Source organism: Oncorhynchus masou, chromosome 9 (genome assembly GCF_036934945.1).
Source record: "Oncorhynchus masou masou isolate Uvic2021 chromosome 9, UVic_Omas_1.1, whole genome shotgun sequence".
NCBI classification, from domain to species: domain Eukaryota; kingdom Metazoa; phylum Chordata; class Actinopteri; order Salmoniformes; family Salmonidae; genus Oncorhynchus; species Oncorhynchus masou.
The window spans coordinates 79,825,623-79,845,622 of NC_088220.1; the positions used below are offsets into that span (position 1 = coordinate 79,825,623).

Consider the following 20,000-nt stretch of genomic DNA (forward strand, 5'->3'; position numbering starts at 1 on the left):
TGGTGCTGTTGGTGTTCTGACGGTTGGTGCTGTTGGTGTTCTGACGGTTGGTGCTGTTGGTGTCGTGACGGTTGGTGCTGTTGGTGTTCTGACGGTTGGTGCTGTTGGTGTTCTGACGGTTGGTGCTGTTGGTGTTCTGACGGTTGGTGCTGTTGGTGTCCTGACGGTTGGTGCTGTTGGTGTTCTGACAGTTGGTGTTGTGACGATTGGTGCTCTTGGTGTCGTGATGGTTGGTGTCGTGGCGGTTGGTGCTGTTGGTGTTCTGACGGTTGGTGCTGTTGGTGTCGTGACGGTTGGTGCTGTTGGTGTTCTGACGGTTGGTGCTGTTGGTGTTCTGACGGTTGGTGCTGTTGGTGTTCTGACGGTTGGTGCTGTTGGTGTTCTGACGGTTGGTGTTCTGACGGTTGGTGCTGTTGGTGTTCTGACGGTTGGTGTTCTGACGGTTGGTGCTGTTGGTGTTCTGACGGTTGGTGCTGTTGGTGTCGTGACGGTTGGTGTTGTTGGTGTCTCAAATTGAACATGTTTCATTATTTATTTGAGGCTAAATTGATTTTATTGATGTATTATATTAAGTTAAAGTAAAAGTGTTCATTCAGTATTGTTGTAATTGTCATTATTACAAATACAAATAAAATGAAAAGGGACAATTTTAAATCGGTATCAGCTTTTTTTTGGTCCTCCAATAATCGGTATCGGCCTTGAAAACTCATAAGCGGTCGACCTCTAATCTGCACTGTTCTTCAAGTAAATGGGTTTTCAGCATCACTCCGTTACCGTGGAATTGCCCAATATCAAACCTAAGACTATACTGTCCGCCACATCCTCCATTTTATACACACACTAACTGCACTCTGTGCGTGTTGTCAGAAGCGGGAGGCATTTTGTCAGCTGCTGCAGCTGATGAAGAACAAACATTCCAACCAGGACGAACCAGACATGATCTCCGTCTTTATAGGGACCTGGAACATGGGTGAGCTCACACACTCACACACTCTCTCACACTCTTTCACAGTCTCACACTCTTTCACAGTCACACACACTCTCTCACACACACTCTCTCACACACTCTCACACTCTCTCACAGTCACACACTCTCTCATACTATCTCAGTCACACTCTCTCTCACAGTCACACTCTCTCTCACAGTCACACTCTCTCTCACAGTCACACTCTCTCTCACAGTCACACTCTCTCTCACAGTCACACTCTCTCTCACAGTCACACTCTCTCTCACAGTCACACTCTCTCTCACAGTCACACTCTCTCTCACAGTCACTCTCCCTCACAGTCACTCTCTCTCACAGTCGCACTCTCTCTCACAGTCGCACTCTCTCTCACACTCGCACTCTCTCTCACACTCGCACTCTCTCTCACACTCGCACTCTCTCTCACACTCTCTCTCTCTCTCACACTCTCTCTCTCTCTCACACTCTCTCTCACACTCACACTCTCACAACGTGCTACAAATAACCGTCTAACCTCCTAATTAGGAGAATATTCCATTAGTTCTAGAAGTCTTAACCTTAAACCATCACTTCAATTGGTGTGTGTGTGTGTGTGTGTGTGTGTGTGTGTGTGTGTGTGTGTGTAGGTTCTGTGCCCTCCCCCAAGGCGGTGGGTTCCTGGCTGTTGTGTCGTGGGCTGGGGAAGACGCTGGATGAGATGACCGTAACCATTCCTCATGACCTCTACGTGTTCGGAACGCAGGAGAACTCTGTGTGTGACCGTGAGTGGGTCGACTCACTCCGCACCGCACTCAAAGAACACACAGAGCTGGATTACAAACCGGTGAGAGAGGGGCGGAATGGGGCTCTGGTCAATAGTAGTCCACTACCTGGGGAATGATGTGTTAGGGATGGTCCCTTTGGGGAATAAGGTGTTGTTAGGGAATAAGGTGTTGTTGGGGATGGTCCCTTTGGGAAAAAGGTGTTGTTGGGGAAAAAGGTGTTGTTGGGGAATAAGGTGTTGTTGGGGAATAAGGTGTTGTTGGGGAATAAGGTGTTGTTGGGGAATAAGGTGTTGTTGGGGAATAAGGTGTTGTTGGGGAATAAGGTGTTGTTGGGGAATAAGGTGTTGTTGGGGAATAAGGTGTTGTTGGGGAATAAGGTGTTGTTGGGGAATAAGGTGTTGTTGGGGAATAAGGTGTTGTTGGGGAATAAGGTGTTGTTGGGGATGGTCCCTTTGGGGAATAAGGTGTTGTTGGGGATGGTCCCTTTGGGGAATAAGGTGTTGTTGGGGATGGTCCCTTTGGGGAATAAGGTGTTGTTAGGGAATAAGGTGTTGTTGGGGATGGTCCCTTTGGGAAAAAGGTGTTGTTGGGGAAAAAGGTGTTGTTGGAAAATAAGGTGTTGTTGGGGAATAAGGTGTTGTTGGGGAATAAGGTGTTGTTGGGGAATAAGGTGTTGTTGGGGAATAAGGTGTTGTTGGGGAATAAGGTGTTGTTGGGGAATAAGGTGTTGTTGGGGAATAAGGTGTTGTTGGGGATGGTCCCTTTGGGGAATAAGGTGTTGTTGGGGATGGTCCCTTTGGGGAATAAGGTGTTGTTGGGGATGGTCCCTTTGGGGAATAAGGTGTTGTTGGGGAATAAGGTGTTGTTGGGGCTTGTCCCTTTGGGGAATAAGGTGTTGTTGGGGCTTGTCCCTTTGGGGAATAAGGTGTTGTTGGGGCTTGTCCCTTTGGGGAATAAGGTGTTGTTAGGGATGGTCCCTTTGGGGAATAAGGTGTTGTTGGGGATGGTCCCTTTGAGGAATAGGGTGTTGTTGGGGAATAAGGTGTTGTTGGGGATGGTCCCTTTGGGGAATAAGGTTGTTGGGGATGGTCCCTTTGGGGAATAAGGTGTTGTTGGGGAATAAGGTGTTGTTAGGGATGGTCCCTTTGGGGAATAAGGTGTTGTTGGGGATGGTCCCTTTGGGGAATAAGGTGTTGTTGGGGAATAAGGTGTTGTTGGGGCTTGTCCCTTTGGGGAATAAGGTGTTGTTGGGGCTTGTCCCTTTGGGGAATAAGGTGTTGTTAGGGAATAAGGTGTTGTTAGGGATGGTCCCTTTGGGGAATAAGGTGTTGTTGGGGATGGTCCCTTTGGGGAATAAGGTGTTGTTGGGGATGGTCCCTTTGGGGAATAAGGTGTTGTTGGGGATGGTCCCTTTGGGGAATAAGGTGTTGTTGGGGAATAAGGTGTTGTTGGGGCTTGTCCCTTTGGGGAATAAGGTGTTGTTGGGGCTTGTCCCTTTGGGGAATAAGGTGTTGTTAGGGATGGTCCCTTTGGGCAATAAGGTGTTGTTGGGGATGGTCCCTTTGGGGAATAAGGTGTTGTTGGGGATGGTCCCTTTGGGGAATAAGGTGTTGTTGGGGAATAAGGTGTTGTTGGGGATGGTCCCTTTGGGGAATAAGGTGTTGTTGGGGAATAAGGTGTTGTTGGGGATGGTCCCTTTGGGGAATAAGGTGTTGTTGGGGAATAAGGTGTTGTTGGGGCTTGTCCCTTTGGGGAATAAGGTGTTGTTGGGGATGGTCCCTTTGGGGAATAAGGTGTTGTTGGGGAATAAGGTGTTGTTGGGGATGGTCCCTTTGGGGAATAAGGTGTTGTTGGGGATGGTCCCTTTGGGGAATAAGGTGTTGTTGGGGATGGTCCCTTTGGGGAATAAGGTGTTGTTAGGGAATACGGTGTTGTTGGGGAATACGGTGTTGTTGGGGAATACGGTGTTGTTGGGGAATACGGTGTTGTTGGGGAATACGGTGTTGTTGGGGAATAAGGTGTTGTTGGGGAATAAGGTGTTGTTGGGGAATAAGGTGTTGTTGGGGATGGTCCCTTTGGGGAATAAGGTGTTGTTGGGGCTTGTCCCTTTGGGGAATAAGGTGTTGTTGGGGAATAAGGTGTTGTTGGGGCTTGTCCCTTTGGGGAATAAGGTGTTGTTGGGGCTTGTCCCTTTGGGGAATAAGGTGTTGTTAGGGATGGTCCCTTTGGGCAATAAGGTGTTGTTGGGGATGGTCCCTTTGGGGAATAAGGTGTTGTTGGGGATGGTCCCTTTGGGGAATAAGGTGTTGTTGGGGAATAAGGTGTTGTTGGGGATGGTCCCTTTGGGGAATAAGGTGTTGTTGGGGAATAAGGTGTTGTTGGGGATGGTCCCTTTGGGGAATAAGGTGTTGTTGGGGAATAAGGTGTTGTTGGGGATGGTCCCTTTGGGGAATAAGGTGTTGTTGGGGAATAAGGTGTTGTTGGGGCTTGTCCCTTTGGGGAATAAGGTGTTGTTGGGGATGGTCCCTTTGGGGAATAAGGTGTTGTTGGGGAATAAGGTGTTGTTGGGGATGGTCCCTTTGGGGAATAAGGTGTTGTTGGGGATGGTCCCTTTGGGGAATAAGGTGTTGTTGGGGCTTGTCCCTTTGGGGAATAAGGTGTTGTTGGGGAATACGGTGTTGTTGGGGAATACGGTGTTGTTGGGGAATACGGTGTTGTTGGGGAATACGGTGTTGTTGGGGAATAAGGTGTTGTTGGGGAATAAGGTGTTGTTGGGGAATAAGGTGTTGTTGGGGATGGTCCCTTTGGGGAATAAGGTGTTGTTGGGGCTTGTCCCTTTGGGGAATAAGGTGTTGTTGGGGAATAAGGTGTTGTTGGGGAATACGGTGTTGTTGGGGAATACGGTGTTGTTGGGGAATACGGTGTTGTTGGGGAATAAGGTGTTGTTGGGGAATAAGGTGTTGTTGGGGCTTGTCCCTTTGGGGAATAAGGTGTTGTTGGGGCTTGTCCCTTTGGGGAATAAGGTGTTGTTGGGGCTTGTCCCTTTGGGGAATAAGGTGTTGTTGGGGCTTGTCCCTTTGGGGAATAAGGTGTTGTTAGGGATGGTCCCTTTGGGGAATAAGGTGTTGTTGGGGATGGTCCCTTTGGGGAATAAGGTGTTGTTGGGGAAAAAGGTGTTGTTGGGGAATAAGGTGTTGTTGGGGATGGTCCCTTTGGGGAATAAGGTGTTGTTGGGGAATACGGTGTTGTTGGGGAATAAGGTGTTGTTGGGGAATAAGGTGTTGTTGGGGAATAAGGTGTTGTTGGGGATGGTCCCTTTGGGGAATAAGGTGTTGTTGGGGCTTGTCCCTTTGGGGAATAAGGTGTTGTTGGGGAAAAAGGTGTTGTTGGGGAATAAGGTGTTGTTGGGGATGGTCCCTTTGGGGAATAAGGTGTTGTTGGGGAATACGGTGTTGTTGGGGAATATGGTGTTGTTGGGGAATATGGTGTTGTTGGGGAATATGGTGTTGTTGGGGAATATGGTGTTGTTGGGGAATAAGGTGTTGTTGGGGATGGTCCCTTTGGGGAATAAGGTGTTGTTGGGGCTTGTCCCTTTGGGGAATAAGGTGGTGTTGGGGAATAAGGTGTTGTTGGGGATGGTCCCTTTGGGGAATAAGGTGTTGTTGGGGCTTGTCCCTTTTGGGGAATAAGGTGTTGTTGGGGAATAAGTTGTTGTTGGGGAATAAGGTGTTGTTGGGGGATAAGGTGGTGTTGGGGGATAAGGTGGCGGTAGGGATGGTCCTGTTGGGGGATAAGGTGGCGGTAGGGATGGTCCCGTTGGGGGATAAGGTGGCGGTAGGGATGGTCCCGTTGGGGGATAAGGTGGCGGTAGGGATGGTCCCGTTGGGGGATAAGGCGTTGTTAGGGATGGTCCCGTTGGGGGATAAGGTGGCGGTAGGGATGGTCCCGTTGGGGATAAGGCGTTGTTAGGGAAGGTCCCGTTGGGGGATAAGGTGGCGGTAGGGATGGTCCCGTTGGGGATAAGGCGTTGTTAGGGGATAAGGTGGCGGTAGGGATGGTCCCGTTGGGGATAAGGCGTTGTTAGGGGATAAGGTGGCGGTAGGGATGGTCCCGTTGGGGATAAGGAGCTTGATCTGAGAAGCAGCATGGTAGAATGGTTGGGCTGACTCCTGAGGTTAACTTCCATGTTACTCTGTTCTGCTCTCCTGGGTTCTAGATCGCGGTCCAGACTCTGTGGAACATTAAGATAGCGGTGCTGGTGAAACCAGAACATGAAAACCGCATCAGTCATGTGGGAGTGTCCAGTGTCAAAACGGGTATTGCTAATACGCTGGGTAAGATCTCGCTCTCACTCTCGCACTCTCTCACACTAACAAACAATTCACTATATTCATGATGTGTGTTTTGTCGTTTCTTGTTGCTAGGTAACAAAGGGGCAGTGGGCGTGTCTTTCATGTTTAATGGAACTTCCTTCGGCTTTGTGAACTGTCACCTGACATCAGGCAACGAAAAGATCGGCAGGTACGCAGACACTCCTCTTCTGCATTCAAATGTAAAACTATACAGTATGACTCATTATTTGAAGTTTGACAGGACTCCATATTAGCAGCAAACTCACTGAGGTCATAGGTAGTGTACTAAACAGGGGATAGGGTGCTCTTCACCACTCTTCCTTCCCTGACCCCTGACCCCTGCAGGAGGAACCAGAACTACCTGGATATCCTGCGGTTGCTCTCTCTAGGAGATAAACAGCTGAGCTCCTTTGACATCTCTCTACGCTTCACACACCTCTTCTGGCTGGGAGACCTCAACTACAGGCTGGACATGGACATACAGGTACCATAACAAACACACAAACCCATGGACACACACACACAAGGAGACACATGCACAAACACACGCATGGATGCAGGCACACACACCCTCTCTCTCACTCTCTGTCTCTCACTCTCTGTCTCGCTTTCTCTGTCTCTCTCGCTTTCTCTGTCTCTCTGTCTCTCTCGCTTTCTCTGTCTCTCTGTCTCTCTCGCTTTCTCTGTCTCTCTCGCTTTCTCTGTCTCTCGCTTTCTCTGTCTCTCTCGCTTTCTCTCTCTCTCGCTTTCTCTGTCTCTCTGTCTTTCTCTCTCGCTTTCTCTGTCTCTCTGTCTTTGTCTCTCTCGCTTTCTCTGTCTCTCTGTCTCTGTCTTTCTGTCTCTCTGTCTTTGTCTCTCTCGCTTTCTCTGTCTCTCGCTTTCTCTGTCTCTCTCGCTTTCTCTGTCTCTCTGTCTTTCTGTCTCTCGCTTTCTCTGTCTCTCTCGCTTTCTCTGTCTCTCTGTCTTTCTGTCTCTGTCTTTCTGTCTCTGTCTTTCTGTCTCTCTCGCTTTCTCTGTCTCTCTCGCTTTCTCTGTCTCTCTGTCTTTCTGTCTCTCTCGCTTTCTCTGTCTCTCTCGCTTTTTCTGTCTCTCTCGCTTTTTCTGTCTCTCTCGCTTTTTCTGTCTCTCTCGCTTTTTCTGTCTCTCTCGCTTTTTCTGTCTCTCTCGCTTTCTCTGTCTCTCTCGCTTTCTCTGTCTCTCTCGCTTTCTCTGTCTCTCTCGCTTTCTCTGTCTTTCTGTCTCTCGCTTTCTCTGTCTCTCTCGCTTTCTGTCTTTCTGTCTCTCTCGCTTTCTCTGTCTCTCTGTCTCGCTTTCTCTCTCTCGCTTTCTCTGTCTCTCTGTCTCCCTCACTCTCTGTCTCGCTTTCTCTCTCTCGCTTTCTCTGTCTTTCTGTCTCTCTCGCTTTCTGTCTCTCTCACTTTCTCTGTCTCTCTGTCCCTCTCGCTTTCTCTGTCTCTCTCACTTTCTCTGTCTCTCTCGCTTTCTGTCTTTCTGTCTCTCGCTTTCTCTGTCTTTCTGTCTCTCGCTTTCTCTGTCTTTCTGTCTCTCGCTTTCTGTCTTTCTGTCTCTCTCGCTTTCTCTGTCTCTCACTTTCTCTGTCTTTGTCTCTTTCACTCTCTGTCTCACTTTCTGTCTCTCTCGCTTTCTCTGTCTTTCTGTCTCTCTCACTCTCTCTCTCGCTTTCTCTGTCTTTGTCTCTCTCACTTTCTCTGTCTTTGTCTCTCTCACTCTGTCTCGCTTTCTGTCTCTTGCTTTCTGTCTTTCTGTCTCTCGCTTTCTGTCTCTCTCACTCTCTCTCTCGCTTTCTCTGTCTTTGTCTCTCTCACTTTCTCTGTCTTTGTCTCTCTCACTCTGTCTCGCTTTCTGTCTCTTGCTTTCTGTCTTTCTGTCTCTCGCTTTCTGTCTTTCTCTCTCTCGCTTTCTGTCTCTCTCACTTTCTCTGTCTTTGTCTCTCTCACTTTCTCTGTCTTTGCCTCTCTCACTCTCTGTCTCGCTTTCTGTCTCTCTCGCTTTCTCTGTCTTTCTGTCTCTCTCGCTTTCTCTGTCTCTTTCTCTGTCTCTCTCAGGAGATCCTGAACTACATCAACAGGAAAGAGTTTGATCCTCTGCTGAAGGTGGACCAGCTCAACCTGGAGAGAGAGAAGAACAAGGTGTTCCTGCGCTTTGGTCAGTCACACACACACACACACACACTCCTTCTCCTCATTGTCTATGCGCTCTGCTGTACTCTGTGAAAGACTGTTGTAATGTGTGTTTGTGTATCCTCTGGTACAGCGGAGGAGGAGATATCCTACCCACCCACCTACCGTTATGAACGCGGATCTAGAGATACATACGTGTGGCAGAAACAGAAGGCCACAGGGGTACACACACACCACACCACACCACACTCACACTCACACACACACCACACTCACACAGAGCTTTATTCTCGTGAATTTTCTAGACTTTTTGGGGAGTAAACCCCTAACTCCGTAAAGTGCTAATCAGCAGGAGAAAGAATAACAAAGCCTGTTCCCCTGTTTCAGTAAGAGGCTGAGGCTGGAGAAACTCTCATTCATAGACAGAGCTGTGGATCCAAGGACTGACAATCCATGATATCAAAATTATAGTTTTAACCATATTTTGAGTCGATGTAGTGTATGTTTACATTTACTTGAACAAACATAGTAAAACAAGCTTATATATTTTGGGTTCTGATGGAGTGTGACAGTTAAACTGAGACATTTCTTACTTATATTCTTCAACAATCAATGGGAACACGTCATATGTTTTGGAGTACGAAAATGGATGTGGCAACTGCTGATTGCCCCTTTTCAGCCCAACTGCTGATTGCCCCTTTTCAGCCCAACCGCTGATTGCCCCTTTTCAGCCCAACTGCTGATTGCCCCTTTTCAGCCCAACTGCTGATTGCCCCTTTTCAGCCCAACTGCTGATTGCCCCTTTTCAGCCCAACTGCTGATTGCCCCTTTTCAGCCCAACCGCTGATTGCCCCTTTTCAGCCCAACTGCTGATTGCCCCTTTTCAGCCCAACCGCTGATTGCCCCTTTTCAGCCCAACTGCTGATTGCCCCTTTTCAGCCCAACTGCTGATTGCCCCTTTTCAGCCCAACTGCTGATTGCCCCTTTTCAGCCCAACTGCTGATTGCCCCTTTTCAGCCCAACTGCTGATTGCCCCTTTTCAGCCCAACTGCTGATTGTCCCTTTTCAGCCCAACCGCTGATTGCCCCTTTTCAGCCTAAAATAGCATTTTAACAAATTCAGGACAAAGTACTGCCTTTTCACACACAAATATACACACACACGCGCGCGTGCGAGCGCATACACACACGCTCAGATGGAGAGATCTCTGTTCACGCTCATCTCTCTTCTTTCTCTCTCAGATGAGGACTAACGTCCCCTCTTGGTGTGACAGGATCCTATGGAAGTCTTACCCTGAGACTCACATTGTCTGTAACTCCTATGGTGAGTCCCTGCATCTTCAACAACTCTGTACAACAAGGAGTTGCAGTCTGTTTTGGAATGGGAGGCCAGTAATAAACTGGTCCTGAACATTTCTTAAACTAAGAGCATCGTATTTGGTACAAATCATTCTCTAAGTTCCAGACCTCAGCTGAATCTGGTAATGATAATGATAATCTGTTGAACAAGTTGAGGAGACTAAATTACTTGGCGTTACCTTGGATTGTAAACTGTCATGGTCAAAACTCATAGATTCAATGGTTGTAAAGATGGTGAGACGTCTGTCTGTAGTTAAAGAGATGGGGAGAGGTCTGTCTGTAGTAGAGAGATGGTGAGACGTCTGTCTGTAGTAAAGAGATGGGGAGAGGTCTGTCTGTAGTAGAGAGATGGGGAGAGGTCTGTCTGTAGTAGAGAGATGGGGAGAGGTCTGTCTGTAGTAGAGAGATGGGAGAGGTCTGTCCTTAATAAAGAGATGGAGAGGTCTGTCTGTAGTAAAGAGATGGGGAGAGGTCTGTCTGTAATAAAGAGATGGGGAGAGGTCTGTCTGTAGTAGAGAGATGGGGAGACGTCTGTCTGTAGTAAAGAGATGGGGAGAGGTCTGTCTGTAGTAGAGAGATGGTGAGACGTCTGTCTGTAGTTAAAGAGATGGGGAGAGGTCTGTCTGTAGTAGAGAGATGGGGAGACGTCTGTCTGTAGTTAAAGAGATGGGGAGAGGTCTGTCTGTAGTAGAGAGATGGGGAGAGGTCTGTCTGTAGTTAAAGAGATGGGGAGAAGTCTGTCTGTAGTAGAGAGATGGGGAGAGGTCTGTCCTGTAGTAAAGAGATGGGGAGAGGTCTGTCTGTAGTAAAGAGATGGGGAGAGGTCTGTCTGTAGTAAAGTGATGGGGAGAGGTCTGTCTGTAGTAAAGAGATGGGGAGAGGTCTGTCTGTAGTAAAGAGATGGGGAGAGGTCTGTCTGTAGTAAAGAGATGGGGAGAGGTCTGTCTGTAGTAAAGTGATGGGGAGAGGTCTGTCTGTAGTAAAGAGATGGGGAGAGGTCTGTCTGTAGTAAAGAGATGGGGAGAGGTCTGTCTGTAGTATAGAGATGGGGAGAGGTCTGTCTGTAGTAAAGAATCAATCAACATCAAATAGCAGACAGGAGTAAAGACTTTCCAACCAAACATACCCTCATCACTGTCCAGTCGTGTGGTCCAGTGCTGCAAGGAAAGACCCAGTTAAGCTGCAGTTGGTCCAGAACAGAGCGACACGTCTTGCCCTTCATTGTAATCAGAGGGCTGATGTAAATACTATACATGCCAGTCTCTCTTGGCTCAGAGTTGAGGGGAGACTGACTGCATCACTTGTTATTTTTATGAGAAACATTAATGTGTTAAAAATCCCAAATTGTTTGCATAGTCAACTTCCACACAGCTCTGACACACACACTTACCTCACCAGACATGCCACCAGGGGTCTTTACACAGTTCCCAAATCAGGGCTGGACTGAAAACCCACAAGACGGTAGATATACCAGGAAGAGTGTTGGACAGCCCTGACCTAGATAGTTTGTGTGTATTGATATGTAGGCTACGTGTGCCTTTCATTTTTTTAAATGTAATTCTGTCCTTGAGCTGTTCTTGTCTATTAATGTTCTGTATCATGTCATGGTTCATGTTTTGTGTTGGACCCCAGGAAGAGTAGCTGCTGCTTTTGGAACAGCTAATGGGGATCCTAATGAAATGTTTCCCTCAGGCTGTACAGATGACGTGGTGACCAGTGACCACTCCCCAGTGTTCGGTACATTTGAGGTGGGGGTCACCTCACAGTTCGTCTCCAAGAAAGGTATGACCACTCACTGTGACGACAAGACAAGGGGGTTGATTATCTCACTATAATCCAGGGTTTTTAACGTTGTTTCTCTCTCTCTCTCTCCAGGTCTGCCTAAGTCCTCTGAACAGGCCTATATAGAGTTTGAGAATATTGAGGCCATAGTGAAGACGGCCAGCAGAACCAAGTTCTTTATCGAGTTCTACTCTACCTGCCTGGAGGGTGAGACACACACACACACACACCGACACACACACAAAGTTCTACTCTAGAGACTTAATGACATTTTATTTCCACACTCCCTCCCTCTCTCTCCACACTCCCTCCCTCTCTCTCCACACTCTCTTCTTCTCTCTCCACACTCCCTCTTTCCACACTCCCTCTCTTTCCACACTCCCTCTCTTTCCACACTCCCTCTCTTTCCACACTCCCTCTCTTTCCACACTCCCTCTTTCCACACTCCCTCTTGCCACACTCCCTCTCTTGCCACACTCCCTCTCTTGCCACACTCCCTCTCTTGTCACACTCCCTCTCTCCTTCTCTCTCCACACTCCCTCTCTCCTTCTCTCTCCACACTCCCTCTCTCCTTCTCTCTCCACACTCCCCTCTCCTTCTCTCTCCACACTCCCTCTCTCCTTCTCTCTCCACACTCCCTCTCTCTCCTTCTCTCTCCACACTCCCTCTCTCCTTCTCTCTCCACACTCCCTCTCTCCTTCTCTCTCCACACTCCCTCTCTCCTTCTCTCTCCACACTCCCTCTCTCTCCACACTCCCTCTCTCTCCACACTCCCTCTCTCCACACTCCCTCTCTCTCCACACTCCCTCTCTCCCTCTCTCTCCACACTCCCTCTCTCTCCACACTCCCTCTCTCTCCACACTCCCTCTCTCTCCACACTCCCTCTCTCCTTCTCCCTCCACACTCCCTCTCTCTCCACACTCCCTCTCTCCTTCTCTCTCCACACTCCCTCTCTCTCCACACTCCCTCTCTCCTTCTCTCTCCACACTCCCTCTCTCTCCACACTCCCTCTCTCCTTCTCTCTCCACACTCCCTCTCTCTCCACACTCCCTCTCTCTCCACACTCCCTCTCTCCACACTCCCTCTTTCCACACTCCCTCTCTTTCCACACTCCCTCTCTTTCCACACTCCCTCTCTTTCCACACTCCCTCTCTTTCCACACTCCCTCTTTCCACACTCCCTCTCTTGCCACACTCCCTCTCTTGCCACACTCCCTCTCTTGTCACACTCCCTCTCTCCTTCTCTCTCCACACTCCCTCTCTCCTTCTCTCTCCACACTCCCTCTCTCCTTCTCTCTCTCCACACTCCCTCTCTCCTTCTCTCTCCACACTCCCTCTCTCCTTCTCTCTCCACACTCCCCCTCTCCTTCTCTCTCCACACTCCCTCTCTCCTTCTCTCTCCACACTCCCTCTCTCCTTCTCTCTCCACACTCCCTCTCTCCTTCTCTCTCCACACTTCCTCTCTCCCTCTCTCTCCACACTCCCTCTCTCTCCACACTCCCTCTCTCTCCACACTCCCTCTCTCTCCACACTCCCTCTCTCTCCACACTCCCTCTCTCCCTCTCTCTCCACACTCCCTCTCTCCCACACTCCCTCTCTCTCCACACTCCCTCTCTCCTTCTCCCTCCACACTCCCTCTCTCTCCACACTCCCTCTCTCCTTCTCTCTCCACACTCCCTCTCTCTCCACACTCCCTCTCTCCTTCTCTCTCCACACTCCCTCTCTCTCCACACTCCCTCTCTCCTTCTCTCTCCACACTCCCTCTCTCTCCACACTCCCTCTCTCTCCACACTCCCTCTCTCTCCACACTCCCTCTCTCCTTCTCCCTCCACATTCCCTCTCTCTCCACACTCCCTCTCTCCTTCTCTCTCCACACTCCCTCTCTCTCCACACTCCCTCTCTCTCCACACTCCCTCTCTCCTTCTCTCTCCACACTCCCTCTCTCTCCACACTCCCTCTCTCTCCACACTCCCTCTCTCTCCACACTCCCTCTCTCTCCACGCTCCCTCTCTCTCCACGCTCCCTCTCTCTCCACGCTCCCTCTCTCTCCACGCTCCCTCTCTCTCCACGCTCCCTCTCTCTCCACGCTCCCTCTCTCTCCACGCTCCCTCTCTCTCCACGCTCCCTCTCTCTCCACGCTCCCTCTCTCTCCACGCTCCCTCTCTCTCCACACTCCCTCTCTCTCCACACTCCCTCTCTCCGTAGAGTTTAAGAAGAGTTATGAGAATGACAGTCAAAGCAGTGACAACATCAACTTCCTGCGTGTGGGCTGGTCCAATAAGCAGCTGACCACGCTGAAGCCCCTCCTCTCTGAGATAGAATATCTCCAGGACCAACACCTGCTGCTCACCGTCAAATCACTGGATGGATACGAGTCTTATGGTACCACTGTCTGTCTGTCTGTGTCTGTCTGTCTGTGTTCTGTCTCCAAGTGTCTGTCTGTGTGTGTTCTGTCTCCAAGTGTCTGTCTGTGTGTGTTCTGTCTACAAGTGTCTGTCTGTCTGTGTTCTGTCTCCAAGTGTCTGTCTGTCTGTGTTCTGTCTCCAAGTGTCTGTCTGTCTGTGTTCTGTCTGTCTGTGTTCTGTCTCCAAGTGTCTGTCTGTGTGTGTTCTGTCTCCAAGTGTCTGTCTGTGTGTGTTCTGTCTCCAAGTGTCTGTCTGTGTGTGTTCTGTCTCCAAGTGTCTGTCTGTGTGTGTTCTGTCTCCAAGTGTCTGTCTGTGTGTGTTCTGTCTCCAAGTGTCTGTCTGTGTGTGTTCTGTCTCCAAGTGTCTGTCTGTGTGTGTTCTGTCTCCAAGTGTCTGTCTGTTTGTGTTCTGTCTCCAAGTGTCTGTCTGTGTGTGTTCTGTCTCCAAGTGTGTGTGTGTGTGTTCTGTCTCCAAGTGTGTGTGTGTGTGTGTGTTCTGTCTCCAAGTGTGTGTGTGTGTGTTCTGTCTCCAAGTGTGTGTGTGTGTGTTCTGTCTCCAAGTGTGTGTGTGTGTGTTCTGTCTCCAAGTGTGTGTGTGTGTTCTGTCTCCAAGTGTGTGTGTGTGTTCTGTCTCCAAGTGTGTGTGTGTGTGTTCTGTCTCCAAGTGTGTGTGTGTGTGTGTGTTCTGTCTCCAAGTGTGTGTGTGTGTGTGTGTGTTCTGTCTCCAAGTGTGTGTGTGTGTGTGTGTGTGTTCTGTCTCCAAGTGTGTGTGTGTGTGTTCTGTCTCCAAGTGTGTGTGTGTGTGTGTTCTGTCTCCCAAGTGTGTGTGTGTGTGTTCTGTCTCCAAGTGTGTGTGTGTTCTGTCTCCAAGTGTGTGTGTGTGTGTGTTCTGTCTCCAAGTGTGTGTGTGTGTGTTCTGTCTCCAAGTGTGTGTGTGTGTGTTCTGTCTCCAAGTGTGTGTGTGTGTGTTCTGTCTCCAAGTGTGTGTGTGTGTGTGTTCTGTCTCCAAGTGTGTGTGTGTGTGTGTTCTGTCTCCAAGTGTGTGTGTGTTCTGTCTCCAAGTGTGTGTGTGTTCTGTCTCCAAGTGTGTGTGTTCTGTCTCCAAGTGTCTGTCTGTGTGTGTTCTGTCTCCAAGTGTGTGTGTTCCAGGGTTTCCCTTAGGAAACATTTTACCGGCAGCATTTTAATTTACTGGACATTTTGAGAAATTTACCGGACCCATATGCATTGGGTGGTCATTTATATTAACACAACCTGATTAGTGCTCAGAAACACAGAAATCACATTTACATGATGGTCATTCATATTAACACAACCTGATTAGTGCTCAGAAACACACAAATCACATGTACATGATGGTCATTCATATTAACACAACCTGATTAGTGCTCAGAAACACACAAATCACATGTACATGATGGTCATTCATATTAACACAACCTGATGAGTGCTCAGAAACACAGAAATCACATGTACATGATGGTCATTCATATTAACACAACCTGATGAGTGCTCAGAAACACAGAAATCACATGTACATGATGGTCATTCATATTAACACAACCTGATTAGTGCTCAGAAACACAGAAATCACATGTACATGATGGTCATTCATATTAACACAACATGCAAGGCGAGGATGCAACCATGTGCAACTGACTCTGAGTCAGTTGTTGGACGATAGATCCCAAATCCATACAACTCGTAGGCCTCGGTCACATCCCCAAGAAAATGTAAAAAGCATCGAGTCTGATGCAACAGATCAGCGCGTTGTAGCTTGATCAATTATTTCGTCACACTTGAAGCGCAGCAATACTCACATGGCAGGAGGCTACAGATGTCAGATCTTAACTTGATCACGCTTTTGTTGCTGAGAATTTTCCTGATGCGTCATGAATTTCTAATGAGCCTCGTGATTGGTTAAAAATGAGCAATTGTCTTTCTCTCCTTGCGGGGGCAGTCAAGTCATTGGGATCAGGGCTCGCTATCTGAAAAGAACGTTATCTCGCTCAAACGCTATAGTTTTAGGTCGTATTACTGCAACATTGAAATGTACAGAGATGTATCTGAAATGCAGCCAAACACATCAACGACCGTTGTTTTATATAGCTTAATAACAAGACAGTACTAGTTGCTCCAGACGGCACTAGTTGCTCCAGACGGCACTAGTTGCTCCAGACGGCACTAGTTGCTCCAGACGGCACTAGTTGCTCCAGACGGCACTAGTTGCTCCAGACGGCACTAGTTGCTCCAGACGGTACTAGTTGCTCCAGGCGGTACTAGTTGCTCCAGGCGGTACTAGTTGCTCCAGGCGGCACTAGTTGCTCCAGGCGGCACTAGTTGCTCCAGGCGGCACTAGTTGCTCCAGGCGGCACTAGTTGCTCCAGGCGGCACTAGTTGCTCCAGGCGGCACTAGTTGCTCCAGGCGGCACTAGTTGCTCCAGGCGGCACTAGTTGCTCCAGGCGGCACTAGTTGCTCCAGGCGGCACTAGTTGCTCCAGGCGGCACTAGTTGCTCCAGGCGGCACTAGTTGCTCCAGGCGGCACTAGTTGCTCCAGGCGGCACTAGTTGCTCCAGGCGGCACTAGTTGCTCCAGGCGGCACTAGTTGCTCCAGGCGGCACTAGTTCCTCCAGGCGGCACTAGTTCCTCCAGGCGGCACTAGTTCCTCCAGGCGGCACTAGTTCCTCCAGGCGGCACTAGTTCCTCCAGGCGGCACTAGTTCCTCCAGGCGGCACTAGTTCCTCCAGGCGGTTTTAATGAATTCTTAAGTCGTGTGTTTTTTCATGATATTATATAGAACTTATGGCCAGAACATGATGTTCATCCTGGTTCTCTTTACTTGGACTGAGAACATACAGTTTGACATGATTATGACATCATAATCATATTAGCCAGATATAGGCCCTTATGTCAGGCCCTTATGTCAGGCCCTTATGTCAGGCCCATATGTCAGGCCCTTATGTCAGTCATCAGTCACAGAGAGGGTGTCTTGTCCTGCTCCTGCATTCATCCCAGTCATCAGCAATAGAGCATTTTTAACCAATCACGAGGTAGGTGCATGTCTGACGTCATCAGCAACAGAGCATTTTTAACCAATCACGGGGTAGGAGCATGTCTGACGTCAATGTGTCCGCAATTACAATGATAATAATTGAATATGGTCATTTTCAGAAAACGTTATATAACGTAAACATACTGTTGACAAGTAGGCTATGGTGTAATGGAACGTTTCACCTTGTGTGGTAGGTTTAGTGGGCTTTGACACTCTTCTGTAGGTGTTATAACCAGCCATAACGTAACTACCCTGGTAGGTTTAGTGGGCTTTGACACTCTTATGTAGGTGTTATAACCAGCCATAACGTAACTACCCTGGTAGGTTTAGTGGGCTTTGACACTCTTATGTAGGTGTTATAACCAGCCATAACGTAACTACCCTGGTAGGTTTAGTGGGCTTTGACACTCTTATGTAGGTGTTATAACCAGCCATATAGTAACTACCCTGGTAGGTTTAGTGGGCTTTGACACTCTTATGTAGGTGTTATAACCAGCCATATAGTAACTACCCTGGTAGGTTTAGTGGGCTTTGACACTCTTATGTAGGTGTTATAACCAGCCATATAGTAACTACCCTGGTAGGTTTAGTGGGCTTTGACACTCTTATGTAGGTGTTATAACCAGCCATATAGTAACTACCCTGGTAGGTTTAGTGGGCTTTGACACTCTTATGTTGGTGTTATAACCAGCGATAAAGTAACTACCCTGGTAGGTTTAGTGGGCTTTGACACTCTTATGTAGTTGTTATAACCAGCCATAAAGTAACTACCCTGGTAGGTTTAGTGGGCTTTGACACTCTTATGTAGGTGTTATAACCAGCCATAACGTAACTACCCTGGTAGGTTTAGTGGGCTTTGACACTCTTATGTAGGTATATATAGTAACTACCCTGGTAGGTTTAGTGGGCTTTGACACTCTTATGTAGTTGTTATAACCAGCCATATAGTAACTACCCTGGTAGGTTTAGTGGGCTTTGACACTCTTATGTAGGTGTTATAACCAGCCATAAAGTAACTACCCTGGTAGGTTTAGTGGGCTTTGACACTCTTATGTAGGTGTTATAACCAGCCATATAGTAACTACCCTGGTAGGTTTAGTGGGCTTTGACACTCTTATGTAGGTGTTATAACCAGCCATATAGTAACTACCCTGGTAGGTTTAGTGGGCTTTGACACTCTTATGTAGGTATATATAGTAACTACCCTGGTAGGTTTAGTGGGCTTTGACACTCTTATGTAGGTATATATAGTAACTACCCTGGTAGGTTTAGTGGGCTTTGACACTCTTATGTAGGTGTTATAACCAGCCATAAAGTAACTACCCTGGTAGGTTTAGTGGGCTTTGACACTCTTATGTAGGTGTTATAACCAGCCATATAGTAACTACCCTGGTAGGTTTAGTGGGCTTTGACACTCTTATGTAGGTGTTATAACCAGCCATAAAGTAACTACCCTGGTAGGTTTAGTGGGCTTTGACACTCTTATGTAGGTGTTATAACCAGCCATAAAGTAACTACCCTGGTAGGTTTAGTGGGCTTTGACACTCTTATGTAGGTGTTATAACCAGCCATAAAGTAACTACCCTGGTAGGTTTAGTGGGCTTTGACACTCTTATGTAGTTGTTATAACCAGCCATAAAGTAACTACCCTGGTAGGTTTAGTGGGCTTTGACACTCTTATGTAGGTGTTATAACCAGCCATAACGTAACTACCCTGGTAGGTTTAGTGGGCTTTGACACTCTTATGTAGGTGTTATAACCAGCCATAAAGTAACTACCCTGGTAGGTTTAGTGGGCTTTGACACTCTTATGTAGGTGTTATAACCAGCCATAAAGTAACTACCCTGGTAGGTTTAGTGGGCTTTGACACTCTTATGTAGGTGTTATAACCAGCCATAAAGTAACTACCCTGGTAGGTTTAGTGGGCTTTGACACTCTTATGTAGGTGTTATAACCAGCCATAAAGTAACTACCCTGGTAGGTTTAGTGGGCTTTGACACTCTTATGTAGGTGTTATAACCAGCCATAAAGTAACTACCTTGGTTATTTTCATCCTGCGACGAAATGGGTCGTTAAGTTTCGACATATGTAATGTCAATGTTCGTTCCATAATGCGATTAGCGGAAAACACAGGTGACGGAGATGAAAATATCCATTTGAAATGTATAGAGAGGGGGAGATCTGAAGAGGCAACAACTGACATGGGTTGTGAATATCACTAGGCTTGTGCCTTTGGCTACTGGACAACGTTGATTTGAAAACCAATAGAACATAAGAGAAATAGTCTACTGGTTTCAATGGCATACGGAAGTCTTTAAAACAATTACATCCACGTTTATAGACACATTTATTATTATTTTTTGTCTCGGCTACTTTGAAGCAAGGTAAGACATGCTTCACAAATTGAAGTAAAACGTTAAGGTTTCACACAATTTAAGTAAACGTTTTCAAAATGCATATACTGCCTCCAGCTTGATGTTGAAAGGTGGTGTGTGTGTCGTGCTGAAGCCCTCCTACCGTTGCCTAAACACTTTAAGGGCCAATAAGAAGCTTGGAATTACTAGTTACATTTTATTTGTAGCTTTTTATGGTCATGACCATCGAAGCAGTTTTTTTAACACGGAATGGAAGCGTTTAGATGTGTTGTGATTATGCTCCTGGAAGCATGTTTCACTCCAGCAGCAACAGGAGCTGCAGAATCATAACGACTAATGAAAATACACATGCACAATTTAATTTCACAAAATTATGCAAATTAACCTATTAGACGAATGAGCACCGGTCAGATTTATTTCCACCAATGAAAAGGCTAAAAAATAATTATTTTCAATTCGGGATTTTTTTTTCTTTCTCTCTGCCTGACAATTGGCTGATGCGACTTTATTTATCAGCTTTAAATAAAATAAAATAAATATCAGCCAAAAGCCAGCTAATGAAACTCTGGTGTGTGTCTTCTCCTCAGGTGAGTGTGTGGTGGCTCTGAAGTCCATGATAGGCAGCACGGCACAGCAGTTCCATACCTACCTGTCCCACAGAGGGGAGGAGACGGGCAACATCAGAGGTTCCATGAGGGTCCGCGTGCCAGCAGAGAGGATGGGCACCAGGGAGAGGCTCTATGGTAACACTGTCTGTATATGTCTGTCTCTGTCTGTCTGTATGTGTCTGTCTGTGTCGTAAAGGAC

At 47.8% G+C, this 20,000-nt stretch overlaps 1 protein-coding gene across 1 annotated transcript in view; it reads left to right on the forward strand.

The window, feature by feature from the left end:
• Positions 1 to 20,000, forward strand: part of LOC135546660 (phosphatidylinositol 3,4,5-trisphosphate 5-phosphatase 2A-like) — a 66,281-nt gene that overhangs the window by 37,263 nt on the left and 9,018 nt on the right. The window contains exons 11-22 of the mRNA XM_064975258.1: positions 868 to 970; positions 1,592 to 1,788; positions 5,946 to 6,063; positions 6,154 to 6,250; positions 6,427 to 6,565; positions 8,148 to 8,247; positions 8,356 to 8,444; positions 9,464 to 9,545; positions 11,273 to 11,362; positions 11,456 to 11,569; positions 13,567 to 13,743; positions 19,781 to 19,936. Of these exons, the coding sequence (XP_064831330.1) occupies positions 868 to 970; positions 1,592 to 1,788; positions 5,946 to 6,063; positions 6,154 to 6,250; positions 6,427 to 6,565; positions 8,148 to 8,247; positions 8,356 to 8,444; positions 9,464 to 9,545; positions 11,273 to 11,362; positions 11,456 to 11,569; positions 13,567 to 13,743; positions 19,781 to 19,936 (1,462 nt within the window). The remainder of the gene's footprint in view (positions 1 to 867; positions 971 to 1,591; positions 1,789 to 5,945; positions 6,064 to 6,153; positions 6,251 to 6,426; positions 6,566 to 8,147; positions 8,248 to 8,355; positions 8,445 to 9,463; positions 9,546 to 11,272; positions 11,363 to 11,455; positions 11,570 to 13,566; positions 13,744 to 19,780; positions 19,937 to 20,000) is intronic.